Source organism: Vicia villosa, linkage group LG7 (assembly GCF_029867415.1).
Source record: "Vicia villosa cultivar HV-30 ecotype Madison, WI linkage group LG7, Vvil1.0, whole genome shotgun sequence".
In the NCBI taxonomy this organism is placed as follows: Eukaryota; Viridiplantae; Streptophyta; class Magnoliopsida; order Fabales; family Fabaceae; genus Vicia; species Vicia villosa.
Genome location: NC_081186.1, coordinates 118,086,331 through 118,108,179, shown reverse-complemented (window position 1 = coordinate 118,108,179; position 21,849 = coordinate 118,086,331). Strand labels below are relative to the sequence as shown.

General features: G+C 34.9%; 1 protein-coding gene across 5 annotated transcripts in view; it reads right to left on the bottom strand.

Annotated features, from left to right (window-relative positions):
* The window catches only part of LOC131616703 (BEACH domain-containing protein C2-like), a 42,488-nt gene that overhangs the window by 5,759 nt on the left and 14,880 nt on the right, over nucleotides 1–21,849 (bottom strand). For 2 of the 5 annotated variants that reach the window (XR_009288195.1, XM_058888118.1), the window contains exons 6-24: nucleotides 21,405–21,509; nucleotides 21,037–21,150; nucleotides 20,823–20,899; nucleotides 19,813–19,894; nucleotides 18,349–18,693; nucleotides 17,412–17,977; nucleotides 15,002–15,086; nucleotides 14,688–14,882; nucleotides 13,746–14,291; nucleotides 13,519–13,662; nucleotides 12,675–13,124; nucleotides 11,865–12,007; nucleotides 10,215–10,284; nucleotides 9,973–10,056; nucleotides 9,846–9,902; nucleotides 9,314–9,382; nucleotides 9,126–9,212; nucleotides 8,927–9,043; nucleotides 1,205–1,354 (exon numbers count right to left, since the gene is read on the bottom strand). Coding sequence is in view for 2 of the 5 variants with exons in the window: in XM_058888118.1 (XP_058744101.1) it covers nucleotides 1,205–1,354; nucleotides 8,927–9,043; nucleotides 9,126–9,212; nucleotides 9,314–9,382; nucleotides 9,846–9,902; nucleotides 9,973–10,056; nucleotides 10,215–10,284; nucleotides 11,865–12,007; nucleotides 12,675–13,124; nucleotides 13,519–13,662; nucleotides 13,746–14,291; nucleotides 14,688–14,882; nucleotides 15,002–15,086; nucleotides 17,412–17,977; nucleotides 18,349–18,693; nucleotides 19,813–19,894; nucleotides 20,823–20,899; nucleotides 21,037–21,150; nucleotides 21,405–21,509 (3,486 nt within the window). In the remaining 3 variants the exon portion in view is untranslated. Of the gene's footprint in view, nucleotides 1–3; nucleotides 475–875; nucleotides 1,022–1,204; nucleotides 1,355–8,926; nucleotides 9,044–9,125; nucleotides 9,213–9,313; nucleotides 9,383–9,845; nucleotides 9,903–9,972; nucleotides 10,057–10,214; nucleotides 10,285–11,864; nucleotides 12,008–12,674; nucleotides 13,125–13,518; nucleotides 13,663–13,745; nucleotides 14,292–14,687; nucleotides 14,883–15,001; nucleotides 15,087–17,411; nucleotides 17,978–18,348; nucleotides 18,694–19,812; nucleotides 19,895–20,822; nucleotides 20,900–21,036; nucleotides 21,151–21,404; nucleotides 21,510–21,849 lie in introns of those variants that run through there. The other 3 variants (XR_009288196.1, XR_009288198.1, XM_058888119.1) reach the window with 3 other exon arrangements.

Below are 21,849 nucleotides of genomic sequence, written 5' to 3'. Positions count from 1 at the left end.
ATAAGTTGTGATTGAAAAGGGAAAAAAACTTAAGATGTTTCGATAAGACTATGATAATTATTTGTGATATTAGTTCTAAAAAAATTCCAAGCATGTTAATGCTTAAACTTATAAAAAGACACGGAAGTATTTATTAGAAATATTGTAAATAGGTTAACTAGGCATTGTATAGTATTATGTAATTAGAATAATTAAAATGATTGTAAGGCATTGTATTGTTATTAGTCATCTTTGTAATATACCTCTGATATGTAGTTTGCACAGATTTATCCACATCTCTCACTCTATTCTCTCAATTTGGCATCTAGAGCCTGACAAAAGGCAACTCTAATCATTAATATCTGGTTGACCCACTGCCCACCATGTAAGACCCTTATTTTAAAACAACTGTTCAATGTCTAGTTTCCAATCTCTGCTGCTGTCCCATCCATCTGGCTAGACTAGTCATTTTCGACCATCACTGCCACTCTAATCCTGTGCACAGAGCACAGGTTATATCCAACAGAATCTAGAATTCTAGATTATTCCTTACATTCCCATAACTGACTCTAATCCTATGCATGTGTTAGGTCTAACAGAAAAACACAGCTGTCAAATAAAGTTGGCAAGGTAAATAACTAATCAGTTATTACTGATATGTTGCCTTTGTTATTGCATTCGATACTATAAATAATAGTGTCAGTAATTACAGGTAGTTACAATTCATAATGACTAATTACAACTCGTAATGACTAATTTCTTAATCTATGAAAGTAAATTATTCACAATAAATGCAAAGATTATTTCCTAAACAACACTATTTAATTTAAATATCAATAGTTTTGAATATTAGTGACAAATCACAAAGCATAATTATAATAATTAAGTACAAGTACCTCTTTAATTTTGAGTAATTTTGTATTTTTTAACCTTTTTGTATGCTATTGGAATTTATGTTTAGTCTGTATACAGTATGTAGTCTACTATAGCGTCTGTCACCCTCTTTATGTTGCTTAAGCAGTTTTCAGTCTGGTGCTCCATGCTGCTATCCAATATTAACAACATAGGAATATATTGTTATTTTTATTTGTATTCAATAATATAGTTCCTCTCTTGATTTAAACACAAATATTTCCATGTCTATTCATTTATATTATCTCAAGAGTACCTACTAGGTATTTTAAGTATTAATCAATCATTTAGTTGAAGATGATAAAAAAAATACCAATTCCTTAACATCACTCATGTCTTCAAGAACTCCATTCCAAGTAGCAGAAATGTCAGAAAACATCCGATCTGCATGATCAAATTTTCCACCTTGTAGTTTGATTGATAGGGTAGTGAATGGCTCAACCCTAACAAGATAATACAAAACCTGTAAAAGAAGATAATAACCATTAACTATGCCAAAATCAGCAACATAAACACCAACATATTATATGAAAACATTTACACATGGATCATTGCTTCTTTTGCCACTTTAAAAAAAAACAAAAAAAAACATCACATATTGTAATAGATAGTTGAAGTTTTGGTGTTTGAGATAAAAAGAGGAGAGAAAATAAATAATTTAAAATATGGTTATGATTATTGTTAAGAATCTCACATCGAACAATTTATAGGCTCAACATATGTGCTTTTCCCTCTCAAGTTTGGGATTGATTTAGTCAAATCACTCATTTACAAATTGGTAGAAGCTCTCCTTTGACTCTTCTGCAATTATGCTCCTTGCCTTTCTCCAAGCAGCATAAAACTATCATTTTAGTTGTTATTTTGCGCATTGCTAATATTTAGTTTTGTAGAAATAGGAGGAGGTTTGACAACAAAATCTTTCCTTACCAGCAAGCTATCAATATGACTATTACCAACATTTTCCTAATTGGCAATCACACTAGGGACACTACTTCAATTCACGACTTTCTGATCCTCATGGCTTTCATGATTGAATGTCATCCTACTAGAGCTACTCAGATCATTGAGGTTAATTGGCATCCTCCCCAAGAGGGAGCCCTCGACATGCAGCTTGTGGTGGTATTTTCAAAAATAGTAATGTTGAGGCTTTAGACTACTTTGCATCTTATAATGGCATTTCAACACCACTTCTTGCAAGAGTTGGTTAGTGCCATGCTAGCTAATGAACTGACTTATAAGAAAGGTTGGAAGCTTCTTTGATTAGAATATGATTCTAAACTCATAAACTTGGCATTCAAGAACAATGAATTGTTCCAAAGAATATCATTACTAGATGGCTTAACTGTTTAGAGATTCTCAAACATATGTTTGTGCTTTCTCAATTTTTTGGGTTTTGAGATGACAACAACTAATCTAAGATAACAACTAACCTAATCATAGATGCAGTTGACCAATCATAGATAATTTATTAAACTGCACTCTTTTTCCCTTCATCAAGATTTTAAACCACTGAATTTTTCTTGATAAAGTTTTTAATGAGGCAGTTGGCCAATCATTTTGATTTGCATTGTAGTTAACTAGGATTTTGACCTAGTCCCCCAAGCTTTTTCTTTTTTATCGTAATAATATTTTATTAGAGTTGACCAGTTTGAATGTAGGTGCAAGGGAGCCAACTTAGTTAGGATGTAGGTGCCTTCATCTTTTGCATCCCTTTAACTTTTTTTGTTTAAAAAATCAGAGATATTTATTCAACAACCTATATTTTAATTCTAATACACGTCTTAACATTCCCGCTCAAGATAAAGCCTACTAAACTTTAAGCGTGTTACAAGTACAGCTTTTAAAAGAAAATACCAAACCAAAACAATATTAGAGCCACAATGAGTTTTCAAGAACTGCATTGAAACAAAGTTGCTTGCTATGATATGAGGTCAGATGATGTCCTTAACTTGAAACAACCAATTTAAATGTGTGATCGTTACCGGTAAATCAACAGTGATGATAGTTGGACAACAAGACTAAACAAAACTTAACTTAAGTGGGACAGGTCATTTGTGACTGGTGCCAACAACTCAACCTTGAGTTGGGTTAGATGAAGGGGCTGCCGGAGATTATTGATAGTGTATTGACTTTCATCTCTAATATAGAAATATGTTGTATATTTCATTGATTTTGGAACTGTTACATTGTGAGGTATATATAGAATACAGTACACTAATATGCTATTAAACAGAGAAATAATTTCCTATAATTGCTGCTACCTAAATAAGGAAATGACAATAATATAATAAATCTATTTACACCACTGTTTTGTAACAGCTTGACAAATCAGAATCAAATGATTATGATTTGATATGTGCTAATCTTCAACACTCCCCCTCAATCTGGGTGGTAGATGTCTATCATACCCAGATTGGATTTGATATTTTCATAAGTATTCCTTGGAAGAGCCTTGGTTAAGATATCCGCAGTTTGCTTGCATGATGGGACATGATCAATACTTATAATCTTATTATCAATTTTTTCTTTAATGAAGTGTCGGTCAATTTCCACATGTTTTGTTCTATCATGTTGGACTGGGTTCTTTGCAATGCTTATAGCAGCTTTGTTATCACATAGTAACCTCACAGTATGGTTCACTTGAATTTTGATTTCATCTAGCATGCTCTTAAGCCACATTCCTTCACAAATACCTAGGGCCATAGCTCTAAATTCAGCTTCTGCACTACTCCTCGCCACTACAGATTGTTTCTTGCTTCGCCAAGTTACTAAGTTCCCCCACACAAATGAACAATAACCTGTAGTCGATTTTCTGTCTGTGGAGCATCCTGCCCAATCTGAATATGTATAAACTTCAACGTCCCTGTTTAAATTCTTCTTGAAGTGAAGGCCTCGGCCTGGTGTGCCTTTGAGGTATTGGAGGATTCTATTCGCCATTTTCATGTTAGACTCGGTTGGATTTGACATGTAGCGACTAGCCAAGCTTACAGCGAACCCAATGTCGGGCCTAGTGTGAGATAGGTAGATTAGTTTCCCAACTAGACTTTGATATCTATCTTTGTCGGCTGGTGGACTTTCATCTTCTCTTCCTTTTATTTGTTCTATTGGTGTATTAGCTGCCTTGCACCCAAGCATTCCAGTTTCTCGAAGTAAGTCAAGGGTGTATTTCCTTTGTGATACATAGATACCATCCTTTGTTCGAGCAACTTCCATCCCTAAAAAATACTTAAGTTGTCCCAAGTCCTTAACTTCAAATTCCTTTGCCAAGAGTCCCTTTAAATGATCAATTTGATCATAATCATTTCCTGTAATAACAATATCATCAACATAAACAATAAACAAAGCTACCTTTCCTTCCATGGAGTGTTTAGCAAACATAGTGTGATCTGATTGGCATTGGTTGAACCCGTCTTTCTTGACAACTCGAGTCAATCTATCAAACCATGCCCTTGGAGACTGCTTGAGGCCATAAAGGGATTTTCGGAGCCTGCACACCATATTTGCGGTGCTGGATGATTCAAGTCCAGGAGGAATATGCATATAAACTTCCTCTTCTAGGTCACAATTTAAGAAGGCATTCTTGATGTCTAGTTGATGAAGTGGCCAATCTAAATTTGCAGCCAAAGAGAGAATAACTCTAACGGAGTTTAGTTTTGCCACCGGTGCAAAAGTCTCTTCATAATCTACTCCATATGATTGAGTAAATCCCTTTGCTACAAGTCGAGCTTTGTACCGATTTACACTCCCATCTGCATTATACTTCATGGAGAATATCCATTTGCATCCTACCGGCTTCTTCCCTGCAGGTAGGCTTGTGATCTCCCAAGTGCCATTCTTAATTAAGGCCTGAACTTCTTCCGTTACGGCTGCTGCCCATTCAGAATTTTGGAGTGCCTCATGGATGTTGCTTGGAATATGTGTATTGTCAAGAGCTGTTACAAAAGTCTTGTAACTTTGGGACAATTTTCCATAAGATACAAATCTTTCAATGGGATGTTTGGTACAGGATCTTACATTTTTTCTCAAAGCAATAGGAATATCAATATCATCAACATTCACAGAGTTAGGAGCAGTATTACCTGAGGGAACGCCATTTTCTAGAGTCTTGGAGGTTTCTTGGTTCTGCCTTGGAGCTGTGCCGGACTCTATTCCCTTCTTGCTCTTCCTAGAGTACACTTTCACATTGTTTCCTGGTGCTGTTTCTGTTGTAGGGGCTGCAGTTTCTACTGCAATTTCCTCTACATTTTCTGACGTAGTTTCTTGTGGTTCACATGTAGGTTCTGCAGTTTCTGTTGCATTTTTATTTGGTTCAGGTGTAGGTTTTGATGCTTCTACAGTGAGTTTGGGTTCAGTTAGCTCAAGTTCCAAAAGTTGGGATTCTACCACTTCAATTGGATAGGTGTTCTCCCCCTGAATGCCAACTTTGGGGTAATATGGCTGATTCTCAAAAAAGGTTACATCCATGGTGTGGTAGAATTTTTTGTTTTGAGGTGAATAACATTTGTATCCCTTTTGGTGAGGAGAGTAGCCGAGGAATATGCATTTAATGGATTTCGGGTCAAGTTTACTGCGTTGGGGATCAAGATTATGGACAAAGGTTGTGCATCCAAATATTTTCAAAGGAATAGATGTAAGGATACGATTGGTTGGGTATAAGGTTTGGAGAGTGGAGTAGGGCGTATGAAAGTTAAGGATCCGGGAAGGCATTCTGTTTATTAGATAAGTTGCAGAGAGGACAGCTTCTCCCCAAAACTGGTTAGGTACATTTGTAGCTAGCATGAGAGATCGGGTTACTTCTAGGAGGTGTCTATTCTTTCTCTCGGCAACCCCGTTCTGCTGAGGTGTATCCACACATGAGGTTTGGTGTATTATTCCATGTTGCGTAAAGTATGAGCTTAGTGCAGAATTGTAGTACTCACGACCATTATCACTCCTAAGCACTCTAATTTTGCTTTGAAATTGTGTTTGCACCATGGTATGGAAACATTCAAATATCCTACCAACTTCCGATTTGTCTTTCATAAGGTAGACCCAAGTGATCCGTGTGTGGTCATCAATAAAGGTTACAAACCATCTTGATCCAGTTACATTTCTGACCCGCGATGGTCCCCATACATCACTATGAATAACATAAAAAGGTTGGGAAGGTTTATAGGGTTGAGGAGGGTGGGGGTTGCGTGTATGTTTGGACAATTGACAAATTTCACATTGAAACAACTTCTGATTTTTATTGAATAGTTTAGGAAGCATTTTTTCCAAGTACATAAAATTTGGGTGGCCTAGTCTATAGTGCCACAACATTGCAGAATTTTCACTACATGCAGAAACTACAGCGCAAGAGGTTGCCTCGGATTCTGGTTTAAATGCTTCAGCCTGAAGGATATAGAGTCCAGCACATTCTTTAGCATTGCCAATCGTCCTCCCCGACTCCAAAATCTGAAATTCACACAGGTTAGGAAAGAATTTAGTGATACACTTCAAATCCTTTGTAAGTTTACTGATGGACAGCAAGTTACAATCAAGTTTAGGCACATACAGTACTGAACTAAGAGTAATATTTTGCGAAATAATGACTGAACCTTTACCCATGACCTTAGAAAGGGTACCATCAGCAATTCGAACAGTCGAATTATTTTGACATGGAGAATAGCTATCAAAGACAGTCAAATCTCCAGTCATGTGATCAGATGCTCCTGAGTCAATAATCCATGATTTTTGTTTTCCCCTGCTAGTGTTTAGAGCATGCAAAAAATTACCTTTTTGTGCCACAGTAGCTGTACCAATTGTTTGTTGAAGCATTTTTTGTAAGGCTTCCATTTGCTCCTTGTTGAATGGTGATGAGTGAGAATTTACCTTAGCTGTGTTCCCTCTGCTGTCCCGGTTTTTGGTCCATTTTAGCTCTGATGGCTTTCCATGAATGATCCAGCATGTGTCCTTGGTATGACCCTGTTTCTTGCAGTGGTCACACCAAGGGCGAGTTTTCTTTTGGAAAGATCGTTGATCTCCCCTTGCTGCCATTGCAGATCCTTCTATAGATGGGGCTGCACTGGATTTTCCAAGCATCACTTTTCTCCTGCTCTCCTCTCTTCGTATTTCCGAGAATGCTTCTCGAATTTTTGGAAGAGGTTTGGTTCCAAGGATTCTCCCACGAACTTCATCAAGTTCTGTGTTCAAACCTAATAGAAATTTGTAGACTCTATCTTTCTCCACCAATTCTTTGTACTTCTTTTTATCCTCTGTGCAGCTCCATTCAACTTCATCATATACATCCAGTTGCTGCCAGTGACGATTGAGAGTATTAAAATACTCTGTGACTGAGCGGTCATCTTGGCGCAAGTCATGGAGTATGCTCTTGATTTCAAAAATTGCAGATGTATTGTCGACATTAGAGTAGGTTTCCTTTACGGCATCCCACATCTCTTTGGCAGTGTCATAGTACAAGAAATTTTCTCCAATTTCATTTGTCATGGTGTTTAGCAGCCATGACATTACTAGACTGTTTTCTAGTTGCCATTTTTCAAGGTTGGAATCCCCCTTTTTTGGACACTTGGAGTCTCCTATGATATAACCTTCCTTCCCTTTTCCTTGAAGGTAGATTTTGACTGAGCGCACCCATTGATTATAATTCTGGCCATTCAATTTGTGACCAGTGATAGGAAGAGCATGTCCTTCAGCCAAACTGTTGGCTGAATTTTCTGCTTTAGTATCTGCCATGGGTGGTGCTCAAGGCTTAGAGATGGTTCAGATCTTGTGCTCTGATACCATATAGAAATATGTTGTATATTTCATTGATTTTGGAACTGTTACATTGTGAGGTATATATAGAATACAGTACACTAATATGCTATTAAACAGAGAAATAATTTCCTATAATTGCTGCTACCTAAATAAGGAAATGACAATAATATAATAAATCTATTTACACCACTGTTTTGTAACAGCTTGACAAATCAGAATCAAATGATTATGATTTGATATGTGCTAATCTTCAACATCTAAACTAGGTGTGCTTCTCCTTTTTCTAAGCTTACATTTCACATATTATCTTAAGGGAAAAGCTAACATGTGCCCCAAGGGCACAAGTTAATGAAATATTTATAGAAATTTTTTCTTGTAACTTGTACATTCAACGAATCGAAACTTTAAATATGACTTTATTGCATTTAATTATATTTAACTTTTTCTTATTATAGTATCCTTAACATGTGCCCTTAGGGCACATGTTAGCATGACCCTTATCTTAATTATACTCAAAAGAAATCTAAGCTTACAATTCATATATTATCTTACTTATACTCGAAAGAAAGCCATATGCTTCTAAAACTTGCCTCCAAGTCTCTAACCCCACATTTATCTCCTCTCTCATCTCTCCCAATTGATATGTATGACCTACAAAAAGCATGCATCTCAGTACCGATTCTTGAATATGCTCTGAAGTACATCCAAGTCTCTAACCCCACATTTATCTCCTCTCTCATATCATTGATATCTCAAAAATAGACGATCTAAACCTCTTTTTTTTCTATGGCTTTCTACAAAGTCTCTCTTGACACTCTATCATACATCTCCAAATCACTTAAGACCGTGTTAAGATATATTTTATCCCTCTGATATTACTCCATCACTACATAACAAGTAAATAGCCCCCATGGTTGCATCAACTCTAAGTTAACCACTCAAGAAAAAGCTTCATACAAATCAAACCTTTTGGAGAACACTGCTCTGGTAAATAAATTGAGGAAGTAAAATAAAAAGGAAAACACTAAACATCACAAGTCTCCATGCATCATTGTCTAGAATGCTGACGAACTACCATACTACAGAAAAAATCAAGAAAACGCTCCATACAAATCAAGCCTTCTTAGAGAGCATTGATTTGATAAATAAATTGATGAAGTAAAACAAAAAAAGCGACAATCAACATCAATAGTCCTCATGCATAATTGTCTTGAATGATAATGAAGTACTATAATAAAGAAAAAACCAAGTTACTTTTATGAAAAAAAGAAGGCAAGTAAAAAGAGGGCAAACCCACTGTTCCTGCACTTGAGTAGTGTGACCCATAATGGAATTTAGGGATGATAGGATCGTCAAAGCTAGTGTATCTCTCTTGAAACGTTTTCAGACGATCTGGGTTTAATGCACCAACAGGCTGCACGGTACCAAAAGCATTAATTATTTGAAGAACATACAACTATTTTCCTATGAATTGATTGAAGCACATCCACGATAACCTTTGAAAGATCCCGGTAAGAAGAAGGGTTAGAAAGATCCAAGTTCTCTGAAGTGTAATCAGAAAGAATCCAGGGGAAAACTGGATACTGCAAAAAAGAAATAATATTCATGAAGTAAATAACATGAACATAGGATTGAAGAGTTTAATTTTAATGATAGAAAGCAACAAATTAAGAAGAAAGACTACCTGTGTTATATCATTATAACTACGCCCAGCCAGTGTATTGAGTTGCATTAAATACTCAAAATTACTGATCTGCACAACGGCATCATAAAATCTATATACATAAGCCACAAGTGTTTAAATTATATTAGAAACTTAGTGTCTGATTGGCTAGTTGCTAGAATATTATGTTAAAAATACTTTCAAGATGATCAATTACGAAAACTAGATTATGTTTAGAAATGTTGACTCTGTATCACTTTAAAGATATAGTTTATTATTGTATTAAGAATCAAATTATGCATTAATTTATCAAATGAGATATGGAATGAATGAAAATGTTGTTTGGCTGAGGTAAACAAATTATCTTTGAAAAAAATTGAAATAATATAAGACAATATTTCTAATGTGTGTACTGTGTAGCTTTCATGGGGAAAAAGCGCTGTATTTTAATGAGAAAAAAATATTGAAAACTTTTATGGTTTGAACTAAACATATACTTAAACAATCCAAACATTAAATAATATCGTTTAAAGAGTTGAGGCACACTGCTTACCTCCCACCTAGCCCACCTCTCCATAAGCTGAGTTCTTTTTAAAAGTTGTTCAGGTTTCTACAGAAATAAATTTTTGTTATTTTATGTGCAAATGAAGATAAATTTAAAATTCTCTGAAAGATAATACCTGTGTTGCTAAATATATATTGTTTAAATGAGGAGGCCGTGCATGAACGATTGCTCGATATGCATTTCTCCGCCCTTCACTACTCTGATAAGGAGTTTTAGTAAAGGAAATAATTATTAGAATTTATGTTTGCATAACTTAACAATCATTGGTAAAATTTCGGAACTATACAATTTCAAATCCAAGAAAAACTTATTCCTCGATACTAAAACAATTATAGTAGAAAAATTAAAAACTAATACCCCAAAGTCAAAGAAGAAGTTCAAACGGTCCACCATAAACAGCTCCAGTGCACTTCTTCTAAGAAGATATCTGTAACAGGAACCCATTACTGACAAACAACAGAAAACATTTTAATTTGTTTTCAAATATACAGTATGGACAATAAGCACAAGGAAAATGTTGGTTCTTTTTAAAGATAGCCGCAATAAAATCTACAAAAGAATATGATTGGTTGATTCCATCAATATCATACTTGTTTTCCGCCAAATAACGGTTTAGTGAATGTTAGCTTTTTAAAACCTTACACTTGTTAATTCTTGCATTTCACGACATAAATGGTACGAAACAAATAGCATATCTATAAGCATAATAACAGAAACCAGCAAGCAGAAAACCTGAAGAAGCTAAGAATATGTTCAGAAGCAACTTCTAGAGAGAGGGAAACTGTTAGAATTTCTAGAACAGAAAAACTGGTATAAATAACAGTGGTCATAAACAATGTTTCCTAGAGTAGACTCTTCATACTTTTGACATATGATACATAGCCCATATGTTACAAGAACACTACTAGTTTCTGCAGTAAAATCATCCTCACGGCCTCTGACATTGCCCTCCTTTGAGAGCCCAGCCTTGTCCTCAAGGCTGAATTTTGGAAATTGACCTTAATAAATTCATCCCCCCAAGTAGTATCACGGTTACAACATCCTCAAGGGTTCTAACATTTACCATTGATTATCTCCCTTTTAGGGAGACTGCCGATTGATTACACATGTAACAAGCTGGAAGCATATGATATATATGTTCCAGCTTGAGAAGGAGTGTTGATTATTCTCTTTGGTATATATATTTGCATAAACTCGTTGTGAAATACAAGTTAATCATTCTAAACTACTCAACTGGACTACTAGTGGATTTGATGACGAGACAACTTTTTACTGGGATTTGTTGCATAAATGTGATGTCTCTACATGTCATTTTTGTTTTTGAAAAAAGGTGGCAGAGCTTTGAATGATGGTTCTCTCGCAATAAATAATTACTAATGGTGGAAATCGGCAGAGGAGAAGACAGAGATGGAAAAGGACATGTGAGTGAAACTGGACCATAGTGGTAGAAAGTGGATGAGAAACATTGTTTATAAAAAAGAAACATAATTGCATTAATAGACTATGGGTCTAATTGAGAGGCACGGATAAGGATTTCCTCTCATTAGGCTTTGATACCGCTTTAAAAAGGAGGAAAAACGAGAAAGCAAATGGGGAATCCATGTTTTTCTATTACACATGAAGTAAATATACTAACTAATGTAATAGGGATTAAATTATACGAATATAATACTTAGTAGTGTTATACGTCTCAATAAATTTTTATTGGATACATATTACTAAACCTGATATTTGATTTAAAATTTATACCATATAGATCCTTTCTATAAATTTGTAGGTATATCTGAAATCATTTTATATTTCATTGAAATACGTCAAAATTAACGCCATTTAATAAATGAGCTTTTTGAAGTTTTGAGATTTGAGATAAAAATCGAGAGAGAATAGTAAGAACCTTGAATATTACTGATACTTACTTGGAAGTTAAAGACTAAATATTAATCTCTATTTATAGGGATAGATAACTCAATTCTAAATCAAGGGAAAAAAAACATAAAATGGATTCACCTTCGGCTATAAACTTGATGAAGAGATGACATCAACCAGCTGCGATCCTTTCCTTGGTCCCAAACTGCATTGAAATTCGAACCATCCAAAGGAGGGCTAGTCTCATTGTTATCAACTATAAAATTTATCCTCCTACTGGTTACCTACAATAAGATAATTGCAATGCCTAAGCAAAGAAACTACTTCAAATTCTTGATGCATCTTTTCTATGATGAAAATCCATGCAAATCTACAACTCAAGGCTTTAAGGACCTCCAACAAATTTCCGTGTATTTTGGTTCCAGGAAGCAACCAAAACTACAAACCCATGGGTAAAAGAAGAAAGAGTAACAAAACCCCATTTATCATTGGCCAGAAAATTTACCAAACAAAACATTAATTGGATCTCATAATCCTTCTGTGTAATTTTACTTATGATATTTTGCAGGTTTGTATGTTGAATAAGGCCATTTTTCCTTATTTTTGTTATGAAGTTCACTGGCTCAGGACCAATTCCACATCTGTTTCTAACCTATTCTGCTACTTTATGTTGGATCCTTTTTGGTAAATATTAGGTATGTCCTAGTCCCAAGGACCAACATTTTATGATGGCTTTCATGGACTTGGCAGAAGTTAACAATAAAAAATGTGATAATGTTATTTTCCTTTCCACTTGTTTTTCAAGTTAACTTTTGCTCTTGTCTCTACCAACACAACCTTCTGAAAATACAATAGAACATAAGACACAGATATAAAAAAATCTATATTTATATATAAGCAATATCATCAAAAATGTTTCAAATTTACTTTTAAATTAGATCATTAACTTACTTGGAAAGTTCCCTGTACAACCCGAAGTGGCTGGACCATTGATGATGGTAGCTCGAGAACAATTCTTTCATCGCGCTCACTCGGAACACGCCCAGGTGCAAAGGCTGAAGAACTCTGATTATCGCCTTTCTGACTTTGAAGCTGAATACCATTGGATTCTAAAGATATTTGCGCCGTCTTTTCCGCGGAATCAGAAAATCTAGGCTGATTCTCTACAATATTATTGACCTTAGTATCCGAATTCTCAGTTTCCACTCGTTCTTCATCTTTATTGATAGCCTCTATTGAGATTGCTTCTGCAGACAAAACTGGAGTCCTCTGATAATTTGTATCGCCTGAATAATCCTCATAGTTAGCTGCACAACCTAAATGATCAGATCCTTGGTAATTCCTCTTCATATATCTTCTCATCCGAGAAGAACTTTCCATAAAGTCTAGCTTCCAGAAAACCTGAACATTATAAAGTAATTATTGTGGTGAAATCACGCATTAAAAAAATTATCTAGATAACATTTTAATATTAGAGAGCATCAGTTGGGCAGATAGAATATCCTCCAAAAATAGCGTGTAGAAAAAGAAAACATAAACAGAAAACAGAGCTTCATCTCAAAAGAGAAGCCAGTTATTTTTTGCAAAACCAAAAGCCCCAAGCATAGAGGTCAAATTAGAAAATTCATCCTGTTTGAGTTTTAGGATTTTGTATACACCGAATAACAAAAATCAATACACATCTTCCTAGAGTTCATTATCATACTAATCAAAGAAAAACTAGGGACAGAAAGAGACTAGAAGCTACAAAGAATGCAAGTTCGGTAACAACTTAGACAGATATATCAGAGCATACACGGAGCGGGCTGTATAAGTGATCTGCAAAAGGCCCAAAAAGACTTCTCATCTCAATTAACTGGTGAACAAGTTTGCACCATGCACGAATTCCAGTACTGATTCGACGCCGATTTAATAAATCTACATGAGCACGCCTGTCAACCTGGTAACAAAGAGATACTTAACAACAAACAGTATCTCAACTCAATATAATCCAAAAACCCTAGTATCAATTAGTTAACAAACCTCAGCCCGTTGTATATTCCTTGCTGAGGCAAAACTGGCAACAAGAACAGCAATAAATTTATAAGAAAGTGCATTAAAATCTTTCTCATAAACCGACTTTGTATCAACTGGCTGTAAACACTCTGTCCATGCAACTTCCATTGCTTCAGTAATAGTCCACCTCTTAACTCGCTCCATATCACTCTCATTCCTTCTCTGTGCCGATGTAGCCATTGCAACAGCACTAAGGCCTCTTCCAGAACCAATCCTTGAAAATCGTTGTCGATCACGAGCAGCTGCAAATGCTGCTGCTTTTGTTGCAGCTTTGTTCTTTGGTAGGGGTGGTGTTTTACTGGGGACTTCTAAAGGTTTTTGAAAGCTTGAAAATGTATGAAGCCTAGCCTGTTTGCGTTCCATTAATGAGGTATCACGCCTAAGCTGGACACTTGTTGAAGGTGCGTTACTTTCACCACTCGAAGTACCAGCTGCAATCATAGCCAATGCCATTGCAGCAGGTGGAGATGCAAAAGCAGCAGCCCATGCAGGAGATATCATAGCAAGAGCAGCCTGGAAGAAATGTCAGAATGCACAATTAAGTTAATAGATGAAAATCTTATGAATGAATAGAATATTAGCTTATAAAGAAGCTCTTTAGTAGCAGACAATTTGAACTATCTTGTACATGTATTATTGCAGTGACAAGCAAACAATACCAAAATTATTCCACTTTAAAAAGTTAGCACTCAGTGAAAATCCCCGTACTCACAATTGGTAGCAGAATGTTTCGAGAAAAGTGTTAACATAGAGAGAAAGCCAAACTAGTAGTAGACGAATTTCATCACATTCTAAAATGGCAAGAGTGAGAACAATTCATGCATAGGCATATAGGCTACATGCAATTATGCATGCATTTATATTTATTTCAACATGTAAGCATGGAAAAGCACATGTACATTGAAATACCTCAATTGGCTGGGTCTCAGCTGCCAGTACATTATCATCCACATTAAGAGGGTTGAAACCATCAGCTGTTGCAAGTTCATGAATTCCCGCCAAAAGGGGTCGCCACTTTCTTAAGACAGCAGCAAATGGTGGTAAAATAGCCTCAAGGTACTTTTTACGAAGAGGCTTTTGGTCTATGCTAACAGCATGGTATACCTGACCATATATTGTCCTATAGTAATTACAATGGTTGTGCACAAAAGAAAGACAGATCGCAAATACTACGGATAACACGGAAAGAAAAATTGGAAGTTTTAGAAAAAGAAAATACTAACCTCGGAATACAGCACACATGATGCTGCCAAGACCCGTTGTCTCTTAGAATCAGAAACCGGCATGTTCAGAACAGGTGATAGAACACTGTTGAAAAGAACAAATAAAGAGGACATCAATCATCTATCAGGTTTAGGTAAGCAAAGGTGAAGAGGCAGAATGGAGACTCAGAATAGTAGGATATTAAATTAATATATGGTGTATTGTGATGTGAGGATACAGTGGACAAAACATTAACACCTAAGTATAATAGGATTAAGGATTGAAACTGGACTTCTAACCATAGTGAAATGAGGAAACAAATAACTTAATCAAGATAAGATAAAATCCCTGAGAATAAAATAAGGTCCCAAACAAGATATGATCCAAAAAAAAAAAGGCAATACATTATTTAAATATCTTGGATCCATTGTACAAAACAACAGAGACAGATAGAAATATAAATCATATAGCATATAATAGAACATCATGGCACTTTTTTATCCATGTAGTTGATCCCACCTAGCAGGATAAAGTGGGTTGTTGTTGTATAGAGGAAAAGGAATACTCAAGAATGAAACTATATTGATATGATCTGAAATTGAATTATATGTAAGATGTTATTACAGAAAAATAAACACTAGGCTATTTTTATACCAAGTACTAACACTAGCCCATATTTATATGATATGTTTCCTGTATGTAAACAATCCCCCTCCCGTTAAACATTACTTAACTTAATGCTTGTTACAAATACATCATTTTAATATTTATATGATATGATGAAGAACGCATTGAATATCTAAAACAATATTTATCCACCCACTTCATAAAGGTTTATGTTGATTGCGTTATTTTCTTGGGATTGATGTAGCCTGGTCATAGGCAAGCATTGTTATGTCAAAGAGAATATGCTCTCAATCTGTGAAGCATGGACATCTCTAGGAGTTGGCATGTCACCCTGTCCGACACGCGTCGATGTTCCATATTTGTATGACACCTGTACGACACGTGTCGGAAAAGTCAAACAAGTGTCACCAAAAAATGATTTTTTTTCCTTTGCACTCTTTGAATCGGTGTTCGACGCCCGTATGACACTCATACAACACGTGTTAGACAATTCAGAAAAGCCTTTCAAAAGTAATTTGTTTTTATTCTTTAGTTCAACATATCTTTTACATTTTTTAAGTCAAATCTCACAAGCGTCTAAAATTGTTAAACATGTAATGAACCTATTTGTGATAACCAGACAGTGTATCTTTCTTCAAACCCTTTCTTTCATATAAGTGGATTAAGCACATAGACGTTGATTGCCACTTTATAAAAAAGAAGATCCTTTGTGGCATTATTAGAACCTCTTCAGTGAAATCCAACAATTGGTTTGCTGATATGCATCGTTCCAACTTGAGAGGGGTGGGGATGTTGATTATAGTCATAATTAAGATTATTCTCTCCATTTATTATTGTAGATATAGTTTTCTTAGTTTACTACTTTTCCTTATTTTGGCATTTAAGAACAATGCAATTGCTCAATGGAATCTCACTTCTAGATGACTTAACTGTTTAGAGTTTCTCAAACATCTGTGGTTTCTCATATTTATAGGGAAGGTAACTAATGTGAGGACAAGATTGCCTCCCATCTAGTTTCATTTGATGGGAGCAAGTTCCTAATGATGTTTTTGAAGTTTAGAATTCTAATAGGCTTGGCCTTCTTGAGTTTAGATTTAAGCAATGGCTTTTTTTTTTATTCAAATTGCCATCTTTTTCCCTTCATCAAATTGTTATTCCACTAGATTTCCCTTGATAAGGTTTTTAATAAGGCAGTTGACCAATCATTCTGGTATGCATTGTTGTTACCTTGGGTTTTGGCCTAGTCAACCAAACTTTTTTCTTTTAAAAATACTGGTTAGAGTCAAGCAGTTTGGGTGTGGATTCAGAAGTGTCAACTAAGTTGGGATGTTTGCTCCCTTTATTATATATATATATATATATATATATATATATATATATATATATATATATATATATATATATATATATATATATATATATATATATATATGCACACACACACACACATACTCATTGGGTAACGCATGTCGTTCATTCTAAATTATTCAAATTACACAATGAATCTAAGCAAGTGGAGCATCACTGCATCAATTATATGAACTTTACTTCTTTTGAATCTATTACCAAACTATAGATTAAACAGTGAAGTGTTGTGATTTTTGAACTAATTATTTTCAAACTCTTTTTCTTTAGTTACATTAGGGAGTAAAAAGATACATTTAACATCTAAGTATTTGCTGACTTACAGAAATATGAGCAAATGTTAATGTAGCTGTTCTTGTATGGAATTTTCCAAGGGTAATTTATCAATAAAGGGGAAAAATGAGTTTGATGCAAGTCAGATCATGGAAATTGGTTTACCTCCACAAAAGTGCCGAGCATGGTTTCTCTCCTTCGGATATCACATCCTCTATATTCGTAGTCCTGATCAGCATATTTTTTTCCTCACCATCCCCTTCCCTCATTGATAGAAGAACCATCCGAAGCATGCACAAGAATGGTTGGTCACTGTCTAATAACTGGTATAAAGCACCCATTGCACCCATTCCGGTTCCTGATCCTCTACCTATACCAAGACCCCCACCAAGCCCAGAATCATCTAGCAACAATGATTGGAGCATTGCCACGGACTTCTTCACCAAAGAAAGCTCAATCCAGTTGCCACTGGCATCTTTCTCCAAAGAAGACTTCCAAACATTCCATCCACTCCCACCACCACCAAATGAAGCTATATTTGAAGGAAGGCCAACACCATACCATAAACGGCTCCTAAATTTCCATCCATTAGCTAAATCCTTAGCACAAGACCCATATGATACAAAAGCACAAGAAACAGACTCATAAGGCTCAGCTGCAGCAGCTGCAGCAAGCCTTTCCATAACTGAAGTAGAGATCTGACCATATGCATCAGCCATTGAAGAAAGGACCTAAAATATTTTACAGCATAAGTGTGGTCCATGTAAAAATGAACATACAAAAAACTATGGAGAGAGAAAGAGAGAAGAGGGTGATAGGGGCTAACGAAGTTATACAAACAAGAATGCAAATAAACTAAAAGAAGGCAAGAACAAAAAAGGATACTTAAATACAAAGGGCATGCCTAAGAGTTGGATATTTAAGGAGACATAAGATAAAGCATTGTAAAAATACAATTTTAAATTTATATATGCAACATATTAGTATTCTTTTTTAGAAAATGCTTATAAAGAATAGGATGGCATGCAATTCCATGAGTTTTGCAGGTAAGAAGGAAAAGCATAAGAGAGCATTTATACTCTTAAAATTACTGTATGCTCACATCGAGAGAGATTCCCCCAGAATTTCTAGTTGAGGTGCCCCCAGAATTTCTAGATGATGATGTACGATCACCCATAACTTCTGTAGATTCTCTGGTTATTGTTGTTGAGTTATTATTGACTGGATAAAAGAGAGAAAGAGGAGATGGAGAGCCATCTGCAGCACGCAAAGAAGAGGATTGTTTGCTCTGGAACCGTAAATGATCCTCAACAAGCATAAGTATCACAATAGCATTTTCTACTAAGACCACAGACAGTTGAGCAGCATTCTCTGCCTCTGCCTTAGCATCATCTGCAGACAAACCCTCGGCTGCAACACCAGCAGCTGCCACAGCAATAACTTGTGTCTGCAGTAAGGAAAACATGAATGTAGACATAAATCCCATTTTAATTTCCTTCTTTAAAACAAACAATGAGAAATATAAATAATTTCATTTGTATTTATTCTTATACACAGTGTTTCGATATGGCTTAATCATGGTAGTCAAAATCCAGATTTAACTGAAAAATCCCACGATTTGAGATTATACTTGCCCTCCTCGGCGATTAAGAGTATACACATAATCCTATTTTGGTGGAATCTGGTAGAATCCCTAAAGTTAATCGTTGAATTGCATAATCTTACAATCTTTGAAACATTTATGCGATTATGCTTATGACTGAATTTAAAATTATATTAGTATTTGAAGTGTGATTTAGGTTTCAATGATCTTACTAGTGAGTTATGCTTATGAATTTAAGTTTAGACAATCACTTTATCAAAGAGAAGGTTCAAGAAAATCTCATATTTACTTCATATGTTAGGATAGGAGATCAACTAGCAAATTTATTTACAAAGGCAAAGAATGGGTCTAGTGATTTCATTTGTAACAAGCTGGGCATCATTAATATTCACTATGCTCCAGCTTGAGGAGAGTTATTATATTATAATAATATATTACTAGAGTTTACTATTATTAGTATTATGTATATGGGTTTGATCCATTTATCTTTCTTATGTATTACTCTTTTAACATATTAATAAAAATATTAGGGTAACTACATATTGTAGGGTATCTTTTGATTATTCATATTACTTCTCTCTTTCTACAATTAGAATATTTGATTTATAATTACTAAAGTGTTTTTCTTTCTTATTTTTCTTCTGCATAAATATTCCCTATTTCCATGCATATATGATATATCTCTAATGTAATCATCAGATTGACATAGGATAGATTTTAAGCCTTATAATCACGGAATACCTTTTGAACAGTCGTCATTATAAATACAAACATTGAGAACTAATCTCTTAAGCTATTCAGCACCAAACAGTCTCAAGTCATACATATTTTAATTTCTAAGGTGGAAAGATTTTATTTTTCTAAATGAAAGGCGATGTTGATAACCAAAATTAACTTTTGGGAAAAAGTAAATCAGTAGACAAATAGGACAGAATTACCAATAATATAGAAAACAATATGTACCTGGGCCTGCAACTCTCTGGCAGCGAAGTCCATCAGGCCACCTAAGAGTCTTCTCTTAAATATAGGTAATGATTCTTCACGTCTTCAAGACATTAACAAAGGAAGAATGATTATGTAAATCATGAAGACAAAAAGTTAAATATGGAACAAGAAAATATCAAGACAACAAGATAATATGGTGGTATAGCAAAATTAGAAGTCTTCCCCAAAATTCTTCATAATCCTTTTTCTAAAGTCTAGACATGATCATAGAAATTTATTTTGAGAGAAATAATTGGTTGAGAGAATAAAGGACGGAGGGAGTATTCTATTTTAATTCCTTAAATCACTCCTTAATTTGTGGAATTTTGTTATGTACTCTCCTATAAAAGGAGCACATCTTCATTGTAATAAACATACTCTGAAATAATGGAATACTTTCTACACTTGTTCAAAGTACCACATGTTCATATTCATTAATATCACTTGATGCAATTTATTCAACCCAGCCACGGACAAAAATAAATGTTCCACTATGGGTTCCCTGTAAATAAACGAAGAACATGGATCCCTACTGCTTTTCATATTTCCTCATCGAATGTATGAGACTTCTAACCAATATTAGAACTTACGCCTTATCTAAACTTAGTGAAATAGCTCTAACTTAAGAACACCTAGATCTGTAATATCACACCAAGATGAATTCGTGATATATTGTGTGTGCAATGTATCAATTCCAAATAATGTACTTTGAGAAAATATAATCTACAGTATGTTTCACTGAAAACCATGAAATTGGACAAATGCATAGCTTCAAAAATTATTCCTCCCATCTAAATTTATAGAAATCTAGTTGTTATCAAAGCTTCTGGTGGCCTCAGGAGGATGCTCTCATAGTAGGAAATAGTTTAATGTTTAGTTCAGAAACAAAGTCGAGAAGAAACATGATACCATGATAGACAACTAGAAGCATGGTAGTGGTAAGGGAGAGGGAAAAATTATGATTGCCCAAAGCAGATCTACAAACTTACCTAATTCGCTGTTCTCCTGTGCTAGATCCACCAATAATCGAGAGCCAGTCTGCACAATGAATGGTTGCTTCAATATCCTACAATATTGAGAAATACAACAAAGTATGAACGAACCTCGTGAAACAAATTATTGTGCGAGTAGGTTGCAGATAAAACATCATGATCGTGCATAGGCTAAGTAAGCGAAAGTTAATAATTCAAAAAAAATAGCAACCTTCCATCCATCCTTTTGACGCATTGAATGCTCTAGAACGTTGATAAGGAAGTCATGTAAAAGGTCCTCTATGTCTCCTAGGCTTGTCGTGTCAGATGGTTTGCTTGGACCCAACTGTCAGAGCAAAAAAGGGAAGTAGCATAGTTAAATTATGCATTAGTAAAATAACTTAAATATTATACCATAAAATAATAACTTAACATAAAAAGTTAACATGTATTCACTAAAAGACAACTATATTTATGTATTTTTTAAACATGCATTTTGTATACATTGTTTACATATATGGACAATATTTATTTTAACGAGAAATAAAAGAAAGTAAAGAATGGGGATATTAAGAAGAATTAAGCTGCACAAATTATTACCTCATAGTTTGAAATCATAATCTCGAGAATCCATTCAGGCCATTCTTCCATATTTGTTAGTCTGCCTCTGTTTTCTGGATGACTGCAAGTCAAAAATAGAAGATCCTGAAATTGTACACAAAGGGGGGGCTTAAAACTAGGGCCACAAAACAAGTTTTCCATCAGAAAACATATCCATAACTAGAACTCTTACTTAATCCCAATAAATTCCATAGAGAGGCATTCTATATAGTAGTAGTGGGACAAGCATGCTCTGCATTCCTTGACTAACACAACAAGTGCTTAGGGTCAAGACATGGAATAGTCAGAACTTCTTTTATGAGACTAGAAAGAAATGAATGAAGAGAGTTTATATTGTCAAATGTGTCAGGAAAATTGGCTTGATGTCTTTCTCATTGTATTTGATACTATATATAATAGTGTCGGTAATTACAATTCATAATGA